This window comes from Cucurbitaria berberidis (genome assembly GCF_010015615.1).
Source record: "Cucurbitaria berberidis CBS 394.84 unplaced genomic scaffold K460scaffold_4, whole genome shotgun sequence".
Lineage (NCBI taxonomy): Eukaryota > Fungi > Ascomycota > Dothideomycetes > Pleosporales > Cucurbitariaceae > Cucurbitaria > Cucurbitaria berberidis.
The window spans coordinates 4,144,157-4,160,889 of NW_024468938.1; the positions used below are offsets into that span (position 1 = coordinate 4,144,157).

The 16,733-nt window shown below is 51.7% G+C and overlaps 7 protein-coding genes across 7 annotated transcripts; 4 read left to right on the forward strand and 3 right to left on the reverse strand.

Moving 5' to 3' along the window:
- Positions 1-49: 49 nt before the first annotated feature.
- K460DRAFT_419139 (uncharacterized protein) lies at positions 50-2,848 on the forward strand (the record flags this gene model as incomplete). Its single annotated transcript, XM_040937983.1, has 3 exons — positions 50-596; positions 643-1,160; positions 1,262-2,848. 3 exons carry the CDS (start codon positions 50-52, stop codon positions 2,846-2,848), a joined length of 2,652 nt encoding a protein of 883 aa, XP_040786757.1.
- Positions 2,849-3,213: 365 nt separating this feature from the next.
- Positions 3,214-5,590, reverse strand: K460DRAFT_369063 (amino acid transporter). The gene is made up of 4 exons (XM_040933888.1): positions 4,847-5,590; positions 4,592-4,794; positions 3,816-4,393; positions 3,214-3,755 (listed from the first exon to the last, which is right to left on the reverse strand). Exons 1-4 carry the CDS (start codon positions 5,507-5,509, stop codon positions 3,544-3,546), a joined length of 1,656 nt encoding a protein of 551 aa, XP_040786758.1. The 5' UTR covers positions 5,510-5,590; the 3' UTR covers positions 3,214-3,543.
- An 828-nt stretch (positions 5,591-6,418) lies between these two features.
- On the forward strand, positions 6,419-7,654 carry K460DRAFT_419141 (uncharacterized protein). Its single transcript, XM_040937984.1, has 2 exons — positions 6,419-7,070; positions 7,127-7,654. Exons 1-2 carry the CDS (start codon positions 6,569-6,571, stop codon positions 7,648-7,650), a joined length of 1,026 nt encoding a protein of 341 aa, XP_040786759.1. The 5' UTR covers positions 6,419-6,568; the 3' UTR covers positions 7,651-7,654.
- A 296-nt stretch (positions 7,655-7,950) lies between these two features.
- Positions 7,951-9,627, forward strand: K460DRAFT_290173 (cytochrome P450; the record flags this gene model as incomplete). The annotated part of the gene is made up of 1 exon (XM_040929180.1): positions 7,951-9,627. The coding sequence occupies one exon, from the start codon at positions 7,951-7,953 to the stop codon at positions 9,625-9,627; it is 1,677 nt and encodes a 558-aa protein (XP_040786760.1).
- Positions 9,628-9,709: 82 nt separating this feature from the next.
- On the reverse strand, positions 9,710-12,370 carry K460DRAFT_160168 (uncharacterized protein). Its single transcript, XM_040926879.1, has 4 exons — positions 11,822-12,370; positions 11,676-11,767; positions 11,329-11,619; positions 9,710-11,283 (listed from the first exon to the last, which is right to left on the reverse strand). Exons 1-4 carry the CDS (start codon positions 12,215-12,217, stop codon positions 9,792-9,794), a joined length of 2,271 nt encoding a protein of 756 aa, XP_040786761.1. The 5' UTR covers positions 12,218-12,370; the 3' UTR covers positions 9,710-9,791.
- Positions 12,371-12,524: 154 nt separating this feature from the next.
- Positions 12,525-14,302, reverse strand: K460DRAFT_408499 (NOL1/NOP2/Sun domain family; the record flags this gene model as incomplete). Its single annotated transcript, XM_040937167.1, has 2 exons — positions 12,525-14,045; positions 14,102-14,302. The coding sequence occupies 2 exons, from the start codon at positions 14,300-14,302 to the stop codon at positions 12,525-12,527; spliced, it is 1,722 nt and encodes a 573-aa protein (XP_040786762.1).
- A 532-nt stretch (positions 14,303-14,834) lies between these two features.
- Positions 14,835-16,632, forward strand: K460DRAFT_408500 (cytochrome P450; the record flags this gene model as incomplete). Its single annotated transcript, XM_040937168.1, has 3 exons — positions 14,835-15,045; positions 15,096-15,510; positions 15,747-16,632. The coding sequence occupies 3 exons, from the start codon at positions 14,835-14,837 to the stop codon at positions 16,630-16,632; spliced, it is 1,512 nt and encodes a 503-aa protein (XP_040786763.1).
- Positions 16,633-16,733: the final 101 nt, after the last annotated feature.

Below are 16,733 nucleotides of genomic sequence, written 5' to 3' on the forward strand. Positions count from 1 at the left end.
AATGCCTCAAAGCCGAACGTTTGCGGCTATACTAGAATCTGATCCCCACATGTTGGATCAGCAGGAGTCATCCGCTTGTTACAACGAGTACAGCCCATGTGACCATGCATGGACAGCATCGTATCATTCGGCAGACAAAGTCTACGAAGATGAGTCTGACTACGAGCTGGCCTTCGACCTTCAAGGGCGTAAGCATGTCGAACAGCGCGATAATGCAGATGGCATTTATACAATAACAGATAGTAACTCGATCACACTCTCCATGTACACAATGCCAGGGAAAGAAAGCGCCAACGCGCTCCGCAGCTCTCTCTACAATCACTTGCCCCTCCATCTCATCACCGACGAATATGGCGAAGTGACGCCTCTCAATGACATCCTCAGCAATCATCTGCCCAAGCTACAAGCAAAACTTTGGCGAGAGCTTCCCCAGCTTCTCGCTGCAAGGCTATCAACACCAGGGCCATCGCAAGCTCGGAGTCCATTCGTCATAAGCCCCATGGCGCAGGTGCTGCCGTCTATCAGCAATACGGTCTTGTCGGAAGACGAGCAGCTCTTGGCTCGTCATGTCAAGACGATTGCCGATCTACTTGATTGTGAGACACCTTCTGAAATGGCGATGTCGCGTACTGACATTCGTAGCTAACCACATCTTTGTCCTCCGTGATGGTTCAAAGATGCGTTGTTACAATCTGACATGCTGTACGCAGGATGACAACCATACCTTCCACACGCACATCATCACGATTGAGCCGCTTCTCGATTGGGGCACCGTTACCCCTGTGCCTAATTTGCTCATATCTCAGGGAAAGGTACTAGTTTTCAGCCGCGACGGCGAGAAAATGGCCGACCCTCTGTGGACACTGGAAGTAAAGGCTCTTGCCCGGAAAGAGCCTCTCGCCTATTGCATTCGGTGCTTGGAGCATCTAATGCGCATGAGAGTCAAAGCTTGGGCGATTATCGACCAACTCGGGCACGTTGCGTATGGAGCGATCCATCCGTATGACAGACCAACTCGTTCTATTCACTATGGGAACAAGCAGACGGAAGTTGACTGGCTTTCTAAAGAACCATACTTTGCTTCAGACTCTGTGAACAGCGCATCAGGAAGCAGTGAGCTGTCGAACTCTCACAATCAGGCGGGTGATCAGGTCACAGTAGTAAGTACTAGTCGCATACTTGTTTTTGGTGGATCTTCTGCTATTGCACCAAATACCACCGTTTGCGAGGAAGTTTTTGAATCATAACTAATGAAGCACAGACACCTTTGCAGCTCGACGGCCCCATTGATTCCCTGCGTCCAGAGCAGCGCCTACTCGCTCCAAGTCACTCCATGGAAACCCCACGCCTCCGATCCAAATTGAATCTCTCTAGTACAGTTGACCGGTTGGACCAGAAGTGGAGTTCTCACATGGAAGAGGCGGCTGAAGCCTTAGAGTCAAAAGATTCACCACATGGAGCTCGACCATTCACTCAGGCTCCCGGGCTGACTTCGAGTGAAAATGTCGCTTCGCCTCTAGCTACTAGAACTTCCACCTGGAACCCTGTCAATCAGCCTCTTCCCACTCCTGCAACACCTGCATCCAACCAGACCTTTTATTACTCGGACACACCACGTCATCTGCGGTCCGACAGCGGTGACCATCAACCGAGCTCACCAGCCTTTCGCAACACTACAAGTCCCGTCACCTCTGGCCATAAGACAACACGTCGGTTCGGTTGCGAGATTGACACAAACGCAGTTGTTACATACCTGCGGGCCACTACCGAATTGACGGAAGACATGATAAAGGATAAAAAATCAAAGTCTGACATTCGGAGCTTCTTTGCGCCTGTTCGCTGCCCTTCCGCACAAATACCAGGGACAGATTTCGATGCAGTAAAGACTCGCCTCAACCCCATACTGATATCCGACAGCTCGGATTCAATTGATGAGTCCGAGGATTCCAGCAACGCAAAGAATCCCCACGAGCTCAAGGGAGAGACACGCCAGCTCAAGCCTCCGAAGAGAAAGAAGATATCCCCGAAGAAGAAGAAGAAGTCACCGACGCGTCCCAAAACCGGTGCCGCAATCAAACCGCTACCCAAGAACAAGACTGAACGGCCCCAACCCATCTTCTCCCCGCTATTCGCCAAGCGCCTCCCTACCAAGCTTGAAGACATCCCGGACACGGTCTCAGAGGATACGTTCAAGGCATACCAAACCCGCCTCCCGGAGCCCAACGACTTGATTTGCTCGTGCCAAAAGCCCGCGCGAACACTCGAGGTCAAGATTGCGCAGTGTGCGGGCAACGAGTGCATAGTTGGCTGGTACCATTACATGTGCCTAGAAAAGCGGGAGAAGCTCAAAGCAAACTTTGGAACAATGGTGTGCCAGCACTGCATTGTTGACAAACAATTTGCCGACCAAGACCAGAAGAACGGGTGGAGTGTTGACAAGATGGTGCAAGCCGAGACGCAAGTATCCTTCACGAGCAAGGAGCTGTTGGGCGCCTTCCCGGAGATCGGAGGTGTTATGGGAGTCAAGAATCCGTATGGGCTTGCTGTTGCTACTGCTGAGGACGAGGCTGGCTTGCTAGATTCCGCCGCATCGATGTCGGCCCCGGAGAATCATGGCGTTCTGGGTTCGCTTGCGTGCTTCGGATATGCCGACTCTCGACCTCATGTTGTTACGGAGGCGTATACGAATGCGCAGGCATACGTATATGATGCCGAAGACTATGACGTATACTACGATGAGGAGGAAACTTTCTACGAAGACGAGAACATGTACTACGACGAGGAGACTATGGAGGATAAGGACGAGGACGATGATATGCTGATAGACGAAGAGACTGAATCGGGTTAGAAAGAAGGGTGTATCTAGAATGATGAGAAAGCCGCGCAACCAAGGAGTGCACGGGTAGTAGTAGTCCGTCCTACTTCGAGCTCAGACGTCTCGTCACGAACAACGATTTTCCTCCACAGCTCGCCGCTAGCAATGTCTTGGATATTCAACGCCTGATAGTTGATTAGACTCAATACAGCTGCGCACATGTAGAAACGTGTAGCAACAAAAACAAATACTAAAAGTTCAAGGCTGTGTGTTGCGGAAGGATTGCTGAAATTTGCGTGTACTATTAGCGCGTGCTCACAACCTTGGAATGTGTTACACGCAAAGCAGCTTTCAGAACCACATGAGAGTCAGACCATGCAAGTTTCTTCAACTAACCTCTCCCCTACTAATCACAAAGGCGCGATTTAGTTTCCCTCTAGCGACTAAGAGGCTTTGCACGTGCCGACATAAGTAAGAAATGTGAAAGGATCTAGTACAAAAGTGGATGCCAAGTCACATATCGTGCAGAATGAAGTGGGGCTTTCCCGTACAAGGAGGTGGATTCAAGGATTCTAGTGAATGTCTACAGAAGCCTTTTCTTTATAATCTGGGCCGTTCCGCACAAAAGCTTCCTTTTCGACTCTTCCTCTAAGAACGTCTTCGTCCCAAACCCGCCCTAGTTTCTTTCCGAAACTTTCCTCGGATGAGTTGCAGAGTTTCTGCTCACTTCAATGAGTCACCACACTGGCTCTCCTGGCCTCTAGGATAGCGTCCTCATGGGTGGGCGGACCCTCGTAATTCTTCTTACCCCAGACGAAATACCATATGGTTGAGACCATGATAACGGCAGCAAGAACGACAGAGGCGTAGTTTGTAGTGGCTGCGGTGACGACACGGGTAGTTGGCATGCAGAAGAGGGGTGTTGCGAGCGCAGACCAGCCTGAAAGGTGAGTTAGTAAACTGTATACGATTTGGAGTCAACACATTGGTCGAAACTTACCCAAGGCGACAATATTGCAGAATAGACCGAATTTTCCAAGGTGGAAATTGCCCCCTTTGACGTGTTTGCGTCCGGTGAGGACTGAGACTAGGATGGGAGCGGCATAACTCAATGTCAGGCAAATAACACCAACACCAGAGAATGCGTTGAAAGCAGCGGCAGCGCCGAAGTAGATGAGGCCGAGCGCTAGCTGGATGACCATGCTGAGCATCATGGCATTGAGAGGAACGTCAAGCTTAGGGTTGACAACCCTCCACCACTTGTATCCTGGAATAGCGCCATCACGAGCGAAAGCCCAGGTAGCGCGAGACGCGGCAGTCGTGCATCCAATGCCGCAAAGTAATCCAAGGACGAGGAGTGGTACCAGAAGGCCAATCGCACCCCCAGAAGACCCTACTGCATCCTTGATGATGGTTGGTACTGGCTGGGCCGAGAGGAGTGCTGCGAGCGAGGCTTGGTCGGGCAAGATGAAGACAAGAGGGATCATGAAGACTAGGCCGCAGATGGTATTGAGCGCAACAGTGGCAACCATAGCTTTGGGGACCTGGGTCGCAGGCTGTCGAACCTCTTCGCACATCCTAATTGGAAAAAGTCAGCACATGGTCAGTTTCCAGATGGGGTTTACCGAGGCTGAACACGCATATGCCGCGATCTTTTCGAGTTGCTTGGGAATGCACGAATTGTCGCATGGGAATGTTGCATTGGAAAATGGCTTGGGGAATTGCTTGGGAAATTTGCGTGGGCTTGTGTCGCTTTGGTAAGAAGGGGGGGCTCACGAGACGATCATTCCCGTCGACGAGGTCGCGTAGGCTGCATGGAGCAATCCGACACAAAAAGACCATCCAGGAACCCATCCAGAGTTGGAAGGGTCAAATTCGGTGAAGACGTAGTGGGCGCTGTGGCGACCGTTTTTTGCGATAGCCAGTACGCATACGATAATGGCAATCACGCCGCCAAAGGTCCAGAAAATGGCAAAAGTCTAGTGTTTTGTAAGTAACGCATGCAAAGAATGCTGAAGGGAGACTTCTCACATCCAACAATGGTAGGTAGCGATTTCCCAAGGCAGACACGGCATTGCAGATGAGCGTGATACCGAGGAAGATGAGGTAGACTTGGTAGGGTTTACCCTCGAGGACGCCTACTCCAGGCGCGCTCTCGTAGACGTTGACGCATGCGACGAAGAAAAGAGCGGTAGCGAACTGAACCGAGAGAGTAATGGATATGTTGCCAACTACGAAGCACCAACCACAAATCCACGAGGCGATTTTGCGATAAGAAGGCGGGGCGATCATAAAGGTTTGGTAGTAGACGCCGCCACTTGTCGGGTAGACGCTTGTGATCTCTCCCAACGACGCAGCAACACAGAGAATGATTAGAGAGACTGCGACCCAGCCCCAGATGATGTTGGTCGGTCCGCCTCCTACGATGGGGTAGTAGAAGGTGGTCGCCAGTCCATAGGGAACGGAAGCGAGGACGAAGGACATGAAGGCCACCTGGAGCGTCGATCTTGAGCGCACCAGCTCGGACTTGTAGCCCATGGCGGCCAACAGGTCGTCGGCATCGTTGTGACTGCCCTGCTCTGCTAATGGATTGTTAGCCAGGCCCAGCTTCGCCTCTTTTTCCATGTTGCGCGGGACTATGTCGTTCTCGGCCTGGTAGGCATCAGACTGAGTGCCGTAGCGGTAGTTGGACATGGTAGGCGTGGTGTTGTCGTCCTGTCGCGAAGGGGGTGGGGAACTTTTGCTATCGCGAAGCAGAGCGTTGTTACATGTGCATCTATGCGGCGGGATCCGCGCAGGTTTTGAACAGACGTCAGTTGGCGCATGGTCCAGGCCGACTAGCGAGGAAGTGGAAAGGGCTCACGAGTCCACCCAGGCAAATGTCAAAAAAGCGCAGGACCAGCCCGGCCTTGGCGGTGTCCAATTGCTGAGGGGCCCTTCGGATAGGGCTGTTTTGGCGCGACCGAGTAAATCACCGAATGCGTCCAGTGACATTTTCATTTTCCTTCAGCCGCCCGGAGCCCCTGCGTCTCGAACCTTTCTGCTAGTGTCCCGCGAGGTGAGAATTTCAAATGGCGCACCCACCCTGCCCGGCCCTGGCTATGGTACGGTACACAGTACGTACGGTATAGTATGGCTGCCTGGATCGCTTCACTTGACTCTGCGGCGGGCCGTACTATGCGCGTAACGTTGAAGGGTTCGTGGGGTGTTTGCTGTCAAGGTTGCTACCTCAATGATGACGGGGGCCAATGGGCGTCGCCGAGGTGGTCATGATAGGCGTCGAAGGGGAGCATCGCCTCGGTGTAGACGCCATAAACGTGGCGACGAACCGAAAGTGGAGAAGGCATGCTGCAGGGCGATGCTTGACCGGCCAGGTGCTAAGCCGCGAGGTAGGATTGCACTGTGCCGTGTACTGGTGCTGTGTTAGCATTGGTATTAGTGTTGCTTGTATTGGCTTCGGCCCTGGAGTTGGAGTGAAAAGTTTAGAGTTGAGGGATTCAGGGGAATTCGAGGGCAGAGGAGGGAGGGAAGATGGAAATTCCTGCCCCGTTGCTCTTTCCTCGCTCGGGCACCACACGCCCTACGAACATCAAAATGGGAAGTCGCGTCCCACCCGCTTACACCGCAGAGCCCTAGCCTAACATACAGAAGAATCAATTCATGTATAAAGTCGAGATGCTATCTGTCTGTGTACGGAATGTTACATGCCTAGATTCCATGCCTGAATGACCCCTTGCAACCTCATCCATCGCCATGTATCACGAAATTGTAGCACTCGAAAAGCAACACCAGCCGCTCCCACTGGATGGCTTCGACTTTCCCCACACCCTCAGCACCTACGAGTCGACGACGTCGCGCGAACAGCTCCACGCCCGCATCCACCATGCAACAGTTATAATCATTACCACTGTCAAAATCGACGCCGAAACACTCCGCCCCGAAGTGACACCGAAGTTACGCTATGTCGCCGTGTCCGCAACTGGCACTGATCCCGTTGACCTCGAAGCTTGCAGACGGCGCGGCATTCGTGTGACAAACTGCCCGGGCGCAAACCTAGACGCGGTTTCCGAACATGCTATTAGTTTGTATTTTGCTGCTAGGCGGCGGACAGTTTTGCTAGACCGCGTAACGAGGGCACAGCCTAGCGAGTGGAGAAGGGCGGGGAGCGTGAACCGACACATGCGATTGCCAGATGGCAAACCTCCTTTAATCTGCAAGGATGAGGTTATGGGGGTAATTGGATATGGCGGCTTGGGTACGTGAACTCAATCCGGATGCGAGATCTAGGACTAACGGTGTTGGCTTGATAAGGGAGACAAATCGCATCAGTTGGTCGCGCGTTAGGCATGCAGGTCGTAGTTGCGGCTCGTAAGACATCATCTACCCCATCGCTAGGTGGCCAACTTCCCATCTCCAACGCAGACGATGGTCGCATCCCGTTTGATGACGTCCTCCGTCAATCTACCGTCCTCGTGCTGTCGCTACCGCGAACCCCGCAGACACTGAACCTCCTATCCACAGCCGAGTTCGCGAAGATGCATCCATACGCTGTATTGATCAACATCGCGAGAGGCGGGATAGTAGACGAGGCAGCGGTTGTAGAAGCACTGAAGGAGAAGCGCATAGCGGGCTATGCCACCGACGTATATGAAGTCGAGCCTGTTGGAGGCCCAGAGGATACCCCGCTCCTCGCTGAGGATGCGAAGGACTTGAACATCACTATGAGCCCGCACTTGGCGTGGTTCTCTCAGAGGACGCTGACGAATCTGGGTGACATTTTGAAAGAGACAGTAGAAGGCTGGGCAAGTGGTAAAGACATCAACGTCATTGTATAGACAGATCCAAGAAATAGGACGTTTGAAATAAGAGGTCTTGACTCTCTATCATCTGACACAAGGGCTGAGGTAAGGAGTAACACTCTGTCTACCACTGTTGCACAAGCGCCATGTCTCTCGCGTACTTCAAGAAGGTGACGACACTTCATGTGCTGCGGCACCCCATTTAGCCGCCATATTCGAGGGTCCCTCTTGCCCCGCTTGATGCCATTTGACTACACCTTCCACTTAAACATGCACGGCTAAGTGACACAAGTCTTTCAAAAGCACACTGCTTTCCTTCACCTCCTATCAATAGCCATGTCTATCTTCATCCGTCTTCGCAAAGCAAACATACCCTGGCTCCAACACTTCCTCATCCTCGCATCCGCACTTTCCATCTTATCAGAAACCCGCATCTTCCTTCTCCTCTACGCGGTCCTAACCTTCCACCTCGATACAGAAGCCCTCCTCGCAGCCTTGCAAAACCCCCGTGAACCACCACTCATCCCACACCCCTACCTTCCGTTCCTCGGCCATGTCGTCGGCATGTTCTGGCATGGGGCAAAGTACTTCGCCTTCATCAGCGCCTCAACCCAGCACCCAATATTCACACTCCAAACTCTCAACAAGAGAACAATCGTCGTCATCGACCCAACGTTGGCGACAGCGATACAGAAAAAGAGTCCTAATCTCACCTTCTACGGCATGATTCTCGAAGTCACGAGAAGGCTAGTAGACTTTGACTATCCCACCATGGAAATCATCAAGTGGAATCTAGACGGCGAACACGGTACACATGAAGGACTCATGCATGAGAGCGAGAAAATGGTATCGGGGAGTCTAGAACCGGGACCAAACCTCAATTCGTTATCAACGACGCAACTCGAGCAGTTCACCACTCTACTAAACGCCTTTGTACCAAGTGGGGAGGCAAAGGGTGTGGAAATAGGGTTGATGCAGTTCGTAAAGCAAATCTTCACAACCGCAAATGCCAATACCATATACGGCCCGTCCAACCCCTTCGCCGTGCACCCCCATCTCATGCATTCATTCTGGGACTACGAAGCCGGTATGATCGCTCTCATGGCCGACATTTTCCCCTCCATCACCAGTTGGAAGTCATGGAGAGCAAGAAAAGCAATGAACAACGCTTTACAAGAATTCATCGAAAAGGAGCATTACAGACAAGCAAGCCCTCTGATACAAAAACGCGTTGCCATCAACCTCAAACACGGCATTTCACCTAAAATGGCAGGGCGATCCGAACTTATCCTACTCTTCGGTATCCTGGGAAACGCTGTACCGACTACGTTCTGGTTGCTAGCAAACATCTTTGCGCGCCCGGAACTACTCGCCGCTATCAGAGCGGAAACGAGCAAGGCTATACACGCAAACGAGACAGTCAATGTCATTAGTGTCTCGGTCCTGAAAGCCCACTGCCCACTGCTACTTTCTACGTATCGCGAAACACTACGCCATATCGCAAATCTTTCTTCTGTACGCCTCGTAACAGGCACACACGAGATCAATGCACCAGGCCACCCACCATTTCTGTTGGAAAAGGGCAACATGATACAGATAGCATCCGGTGTCATTCATGCGGCGCCAAGTACATGGGGCTCCGATGCCGCAGACTTCAAGCCAGAGCGATGGATGGCTGCCACTCGACATGCCAAAAGCTCCGATGGAAACGTCAACGACAAGAAGACTGCTCTCCCACTCCCCAACTCCGTGCCAAGCGCAGCGTTTCGCGCGTTTGGCGGCGGATCTGTGCTCTGTCCTGGTCGACACTTTGCCATGACGGAGATTCTGGGCTTTGTGGCCTTGTGCGTGAATATGTTTGATGTCGCGGATGTGCAAGGTGGAGTATTGAAATTGCCAGAGAAAGATGATGGACGGATACCATTGACTGTGATGAAACCTGCCATAGATCCGCAGGTGATGGTGAGACGGAGAGAGGCAGCGGAGGACGTGCAGTGGCGACTGGAACTATAGGATGAGTGCTTAACATGGAACAACTAATATCATCGATTCCTGCCGAGTTAAGTTCATACCCTGGATTATACTCTAATACTCCACTTCTAAGACTTGGAATGGCCCGACTTACAGTACAGGACAGCCTCAACACATCTTCTCCTGTGCTCCCAGCATTGGTGAAGTCAGTCCAAAACGACATCTGGAGCAACACCCACACTGCTCTGTCTTCTAAGAGTATGACGAGGCAGCGGCGAGCTACTGAAAGGATCTCTAAACGCGACCTTGATTTCCATGCCATGCAGCTCCTCCATGGTCCCCACGTTCTGTGCAGCCACCAAATCATGTCTCCTCCTCCTTGTGTCATCTGGTACAAACCCTAGTGGCAAGGCTGTACTTGTCACGGAACTTGCTGCTCGAGGCCGTGCAATGACCGTGTCCAAGGAGACGGGTAACGGTACTGGTAGGTGGGTGGACAGTGAACTTACAAACGGGTCACCCGATTCGTCTTTGGGGAGCATCAAAGTCGCTAAGCTGTCGACTTTTGCTATTGGGATAGCGGGGAAGAGGGGCGCGGTGTCATTTGGACCCAGGGGAATCTCGGCCGCAAGGGGTCGCAGTGGAGCGGAAGGAAGAATACGCCTCGTGGCATTGGAAGAACTGCGCTGATGGCGCAGTAACTTGGATGTTTTCGGTCCCTCGCTGGCCGATGGTGCTCTGGCAGTGGTACCCGCGATGCCAAAGTAGTCGCCAGCATCTTCGTCCACGCCGTCGAAGACTTTGGCCGTCGGGTTTCGGCCTGGCACGGGAATCGGTTTCTGGTTATCCTTCTTGTCTGTGTCTGTCGAGCTGAAGTACGAAGTCGTGTTATTGAAGTCATCACTCTTGTGGCTCTCAACCCGAGCACTGGGTGGGATGGGACTAACGCGCTGTTGGCTACGCTGTGTAGCGCTGATAGGGTTGTCCTTCTTATCGGAGCTATTGGTGAAAGCTGGTGAGATGCTTTCTTCCCGGATGACCGGAGGCAGATTAATCGGAGAGGGTGGCATGAGTTGTGCCTCGAAGTCGATCCAAGGCGCGACGTCCCTAATGTTGGACTGAGTACTGACTGCTGTGTGCGCACTACTACTGGCTTTCGAATTCACTGGGCTAATACGCATTCGTGAATCCATAGGTGATGGGCCAGTCCTATTGAGGGTAGGTCTTCTGTGCTGCGCGGGGACCGCGAGTGTGCCCTTCCCCTTTCCAAACCCAAGTTCCTCCACGTTTGGGATGGTCATAGGGGAGATAACGTCCTGATCCAGCGCAAAGTGTACGTGTGACTCTTCATCGAAGTTGGGCCGCCTGAACATTGATTTACGTTTTGGCGTTGCACTTGGTGGTGATGTAGGTTGTGGCGGTAGAATAGTAGGTGCAGTTTTGACCGCAGTTTGGGGGCTCTTGATCGATGATGAAGTCGTATCCTTGTGCTTGTCTTCGCGGTGCACTTTGCGGAGTCGCTTGTACTCCGTGTAGTCGTCCACCTCGTTGGCTGTCGGGTGCATGGTGACTTCTCCCATGGGAACAAGGTCGCACCGCTCGAACCTGATCTCAAAAACTATATCGCCTTCTTTCCATTCTCCTAAAACAGTGTCTTTAGTTTTAGCGGTCCGGATGGACCAGCCCTTGACGCTAAACCTGAGACTTGTCAACAGATGTCGCGCATACTAGGTAAATACCTACAGGCCCTCATATCTGATTCCAGCCTTTGGTCCCCACGCGCTATTGGTACTATGGCTGCGAAGTATGCGAATGGGCTCCCTGCTCTGTGCTGATGCAGCGGTAAGCCGAAATTTGCCCTTGTCGTTCAGTGGGCATCGGTATGTAAATCGTTCTTCTGAGCTGGCTCCGACTTCTCCTGTCCCCTGGAGGACTAAGGCGTATGCGCCATGCTTGTCGAAGGTAATGCCACCTTCGATTGACTCGATCCCGACAACGCCGGCATGGTGTGCAAAGAGGGAATTCAGCCACCATCTGTGGCGACAGCAATTAGCATCGTGCTTTTTCCGAAGAGCACTCTTCGAACTCACGCTCCAGCTCGAAAGCCCAAGTTGCCATGTCTGTGCGATAATTTGGGATGCAGTTTTGCGGGACAGGTTTTGGCCCACCGCTTGAGGAGGGCCTATATACAATGGTTAGTCACACCACGCGACCTTTATCTGGTATGATATCGTACCTCCTTGGAGTACTCAGTGGTACTAGCAATACCCTCGAGTCTGCCTCCTCTTCCGTATAGAAAAGGGTGGAGGTCGTTGAGCGGGCCAAACTTGGCGGTCCAGATAGCGATAATTTTGTCGCAGTCATCGCACAATCGTCCGGGCCACCGAGTAGCAACACCAGCGATGTCCTTCACCGCCCTGTAGATTCCTGTTGCTCGTAGGTCCGAAGATGTAATGTTGTGTGCTTGTCGAAGAGCTAAGAAGGCTTCGTGCAGGATCAAGACGTCGTCAGGTCGTAGAACGTCAGGTCCCTCACGGGCGACGAGCAGGTCGAGGTCGTCGCGAATCCACGTGGCAAGTTGCTTGAGCCTAGGGCGGGAGAGATCATTAGCTGGCGGTGTTACTGTGTACATTACGGCTTCGAGTGCTGGACCGAAGTAGTGATTGCGTTGCGTATTGGAAGGAATATATGTTGGTAAGCGAAGACCATCGCACAGGTAGCGTGATAGAGGTTGCGGTTGGTATCCATGATTAAGTTGGCAGGAGGGAGATTGAACTTGGTAGAAGCGACTAACGAATAAGCATTATATAGCAGTGATGGCTGGTTGGTGGATGTGTATTAGGTTCAAGGCTCCCGCCCACCGACTTTCTCGTACCACGTGCGCTTTCCACAATAGGATCGCCATACTGCAATACCTATTCAATCCGAGCTCGCGAAGATCATTGTCCAGATGCTTTCCGTTTCTTCTTCTTCTGCTTCTCTGGCTGCTGTACTGCAGCTCCGTCAATATCTTCGGTCTTTTCACCACCGCCATCGTCGCTGAAGCCATTCCACTCTTCCACATCATCGACCGTTGCTTCCGGTAACTGAGCGGGAACGTTCTCTGCGTCTCTTACGAAAGCTGCAACGAAGAAGCCCATTGTGCCTTCTTCGGTGTCCTTATCGCAACGAATACATGCATTCAGTACCTCCCTCTTCGATCCCTCATCTAGGTCACAGCTCACTTTCTCATCCTCCCAAATGCCCCGCCTGTGCCAATTCTTCAAGCCGTCCACTTGCTCCTCTCTTGCCAAAACCCTCCACCCCCCTTGTTTCGCGGCAGAGGATGCTAATGCTTGGAACACCACGCCCTCGTTCTCTTCGAAGTGGATGGAACAGGTGGAGTAGGTAATCTTACGTGCATTGGCAAATCGCATTGCGTGGTTGAGGATATGAAGCTGAAATTTCGATAGAGCTGCCAGTCGCTCGGACAGCTTTCCCTCAATTGGTGTTTCTTCCGGTGTCGAATCATCCAAGTGTAGATTGAGAGTTGCAGTCGCCTCAGATGTGTTGCCGGCCTCGTCGCCTCTCTTTCTCTTTTTGCTCTTATCAAGCTTCTGTGAAGATTTTGTGCCGCCTTGTACCTCCGGCAGGTGCATCTTGATTGCATCGTCCCGCCCAACAATACCAGTCCCAGAGCAACTAGGATCGAGCAATATGGCACCGACGTTGGCGAACTCGCCTGACCCAGGCGTAGTAGCCAAGAAGTCGCTGCTACCTTTCACCTGAACCACGCTGTTCGCTGAAGCGAGTTTGACCATCTTCTGCAACGTGACAGTCCTGCCTTTGTCGCGCTCGAATGCAATCACCTTTTGCTTTTGGCCTGTGCGGAGTTGACTTGATACAATAGCTGCTAAGTGAGTGGTTTTGTTTCCTGGGGCTGCAGTAGCATCGATAACGTCCCCATCACCAGGTACTGGATCCAACAAGTAGGCTGGGAAACATGAAGCCTTGTCCTGGAAGATGATCTGGCCACTCGTGTATGCTGGCGACCTGCTCAAATCGATCCTCGAAGGGAGCGCGAGCAAGTTGGGGATATTTGGATCCTTGTAGTATATCTTCGATCTTTTCGCTGCTAGGAGAACGTCCTTGAGGTTGTCCGTCTCACGGAAACCCTTGAATGTGGTCGAAAGCTGCTGGTCCAAGGTGCTCTTGATCGTGTTGACTCGCACCCAACGTGGGTGTCTGCTTATCTTCTGTACAGCTCCATCCTCCTTGTCTAGCTCGCCATTGTTCACAGCTTCCCTGAAAGCATCCAATGCGGCATGCCCGTGTTGTATGCGAGCTTTCGTGAATTCAGCGCTCAGGCGCGCTTTATGCCGGGTGATCGCAAGCTTCAAAACGTGGTTCGCCGGTGCGGCAACGCCATTCTTAGCAAGGAGCAAGTCGTGCGAGAGGAGGAGAGCGAGGATCGGAGTGAGCTGAGAGTGTGTTAGCTATGCAAAGTGCATATATAGTCTCTAAATGATGTACTGACTTTCTTCTCCTCCGCCAGCAATCCGCACTTCTCAATCACAGGCTTGAGAACCACCGACCATTTCGAAGATTCAGCAACGAGCGCGAAGATTTGCGCAGGCGTGCTCTTCAAGTCCTTTTTCTTGTATATACGCGACTTCAAAGATCCACCGATATTGTCGGGATTTGCGAGAATCGCCGCGGCCTCGTAGTAGAGTGACATTGGAGCTGTCGGATGAAGTTGAGATTATTTTTGGCGTGAGAAGGCCCAATCGGAAGTAACGGAGATAACTTCCCATGTGGTCAATCCCCGCGTCGTGAACAACCGCGCTCCAGTTTTGTGACCTCTCTACTTTGAGCGACCGCTCGAATTCTTCCTCCTTCAAGCATCAATAAACAAACAGCTATCACAAAATGCAAACGGATCATATTTCTGACGACACTTTCATAGGAGCACCTGATATGCCCTCTACCTCAAGCAGGATACTAGAACGAGGAGAACGTGGGGCCGATCTCACTCTCCCAGTCCAGACAGCCAATGAATGAGATGGGATATCAGCTCTACGTAGGTCTCTTTTTCGTGCACGTCTCTGTGATCGGTAGCTATCTAGTGCGCACCCAGTCAGCACTGCAGTAGGGCGAACGCACATAAGCAACACCTACTAGGGCTAGGAGATGACCTATTTATTTGTAGATATGATCCTTCAAACCCCCCATCGCCTTCCAAATATCCTTCCAACGAACATTTTGAAGATATGGAGCTTATGACAACAGTCCTTGTCTGTGGTGCGACAACATTGGTGCTATATGCTTTATATGGCGCTATCTGGAGACTCTATTTGTCCCCCATTGCGAATTTCCCTGGATCAAAAGCAGCGGCGGTGACATTTTGGTATGAGTTTTACTACGATGTCGTGAAAGGTGGCGCGTATGTGTATGAGATCGAGAGAATGCATGAGCGCTATGGTACGTGCAACAGCCGCCTGTGCCTCTTGAATTAGCTAAATTCAGTGCAGGCCCCATCATCCGTATCAATCCGTACGAACTCCACATCAACGATATTGATTTGGAGTTCATGAGCAAGTTGTATCCTTCGGTTGGGATAGACGTCGACAAGTTCTGGTGGTCGGCTGGCATGTTTGGCAACGTTGAGATGACATTCGGTACTATCCCTCACCATCTCCACAAGATGCGCCGCGCCGCGTTTGCAAAATTCTTATCGCCCGCATATATCCGCAAACTCGAACCAGTGTTGCAGGAACTGGTTAATATCCTGATCCAGAAGATTGAAGAAGGCATCGAATCAGGAAAAGAAGTCAATCTTGTACATGCATTTTCAGCGCTCACGCAAGACGTAATCACCGAGTATTGCTTCTCATTCAGCAGAAACTGCCTTCAAAAGGAGGACTTCTCGCCACATTGGTACAATTGGTGCGAAAGTCCTACCACAAATACTACTTGAATCTTTTTGCTAACATGCGAATAGTAAGTAATTAAAATTTCATAAGACACTCTTCAGATTGTCTTAGGTAGTATTCGTATCCTAGTTAGGATTGTGCTAATCGTGTTGCTACTTTTAGGGATGCAAGTGCATTGCACCTTTACTCCCGTGTAAGTCATACTAGTAGCCACCCTTTTGCTGACACTTCCCGCACTGATAAAGATAGTATCAAGCAGTTTCCCTGGCTGCTTCCCATGCTCAACAAACTGCCCAACTGGTGGGTCAAGCGTACTGACGACGCTGTTTGGCTTATTCGCCAGCAAGAAGCCGAGTACCTGGCTCAAACGCGTGCCGTTATGAGTGGAGGTGACGCAGACAAGACTTCACATGTCACCATTTTCCACGAGATACTCGATGAACCGAGCTTACCCCCCGCAGAGAAGACTGAGATGCGTATGAAAGCTGAAGCGACATCGATTGTAGGCGCGGGTACATTGACGTCGGCACATATGCTATCTCTAACAAGCTATTTCATCTTATCGAATCCAGACGTTCTGAAGAGGTTGGTAGCCGAACTAGAAACAGCCATGCCAAATGCAGCATCATCACCCAGCCAGCAAGTCTTCGAATCGCTTCCATATCTGAATGCTGTTATAAACGAAGGCTTCCGTCTCTCCTATGGCTCCATGCACCGCCTCTCTCGCTCGCACCCACATGACGCTCTCCAATACCACAATTGGAACATCCCACCAGGAACACCCGTTGGCTACTCAGCATACATGCTTCATCGTAATCCTGAAATCTTCCCGGATCCAGAGAATTTCGACCCAGAACGGTGGTTGAACCTCGATGCTGCAGAGCGCCAGCGCCTGCGAGCACATCTGAATAATTTCGGGCGAGGCACTCGACAGTGTGTTGGTATGAGACTCGCGTATGCCGAGTTGTATCTCACCCTCGGCTACGTATTCAGGCGGTTGGGGAACCGGCTACAGCTACACGACACGAAATACGAGCGAGATATCAAGTTCGTGCAAGACTATTTTATACCAGCACCTAGTCGACAGAGCAGAGGTGTACGCGTGGTGGAGAAGAAGTCGAAGAGTCAGCACTAGGAGCAGATCATCAGAGACATGGAAAGACTGTTTTGATTTAGAGGGTGTCGTCAACCTAACGAGACCTTAGCGAGTGAAACGGAGTGAAATGGCGTCCACTC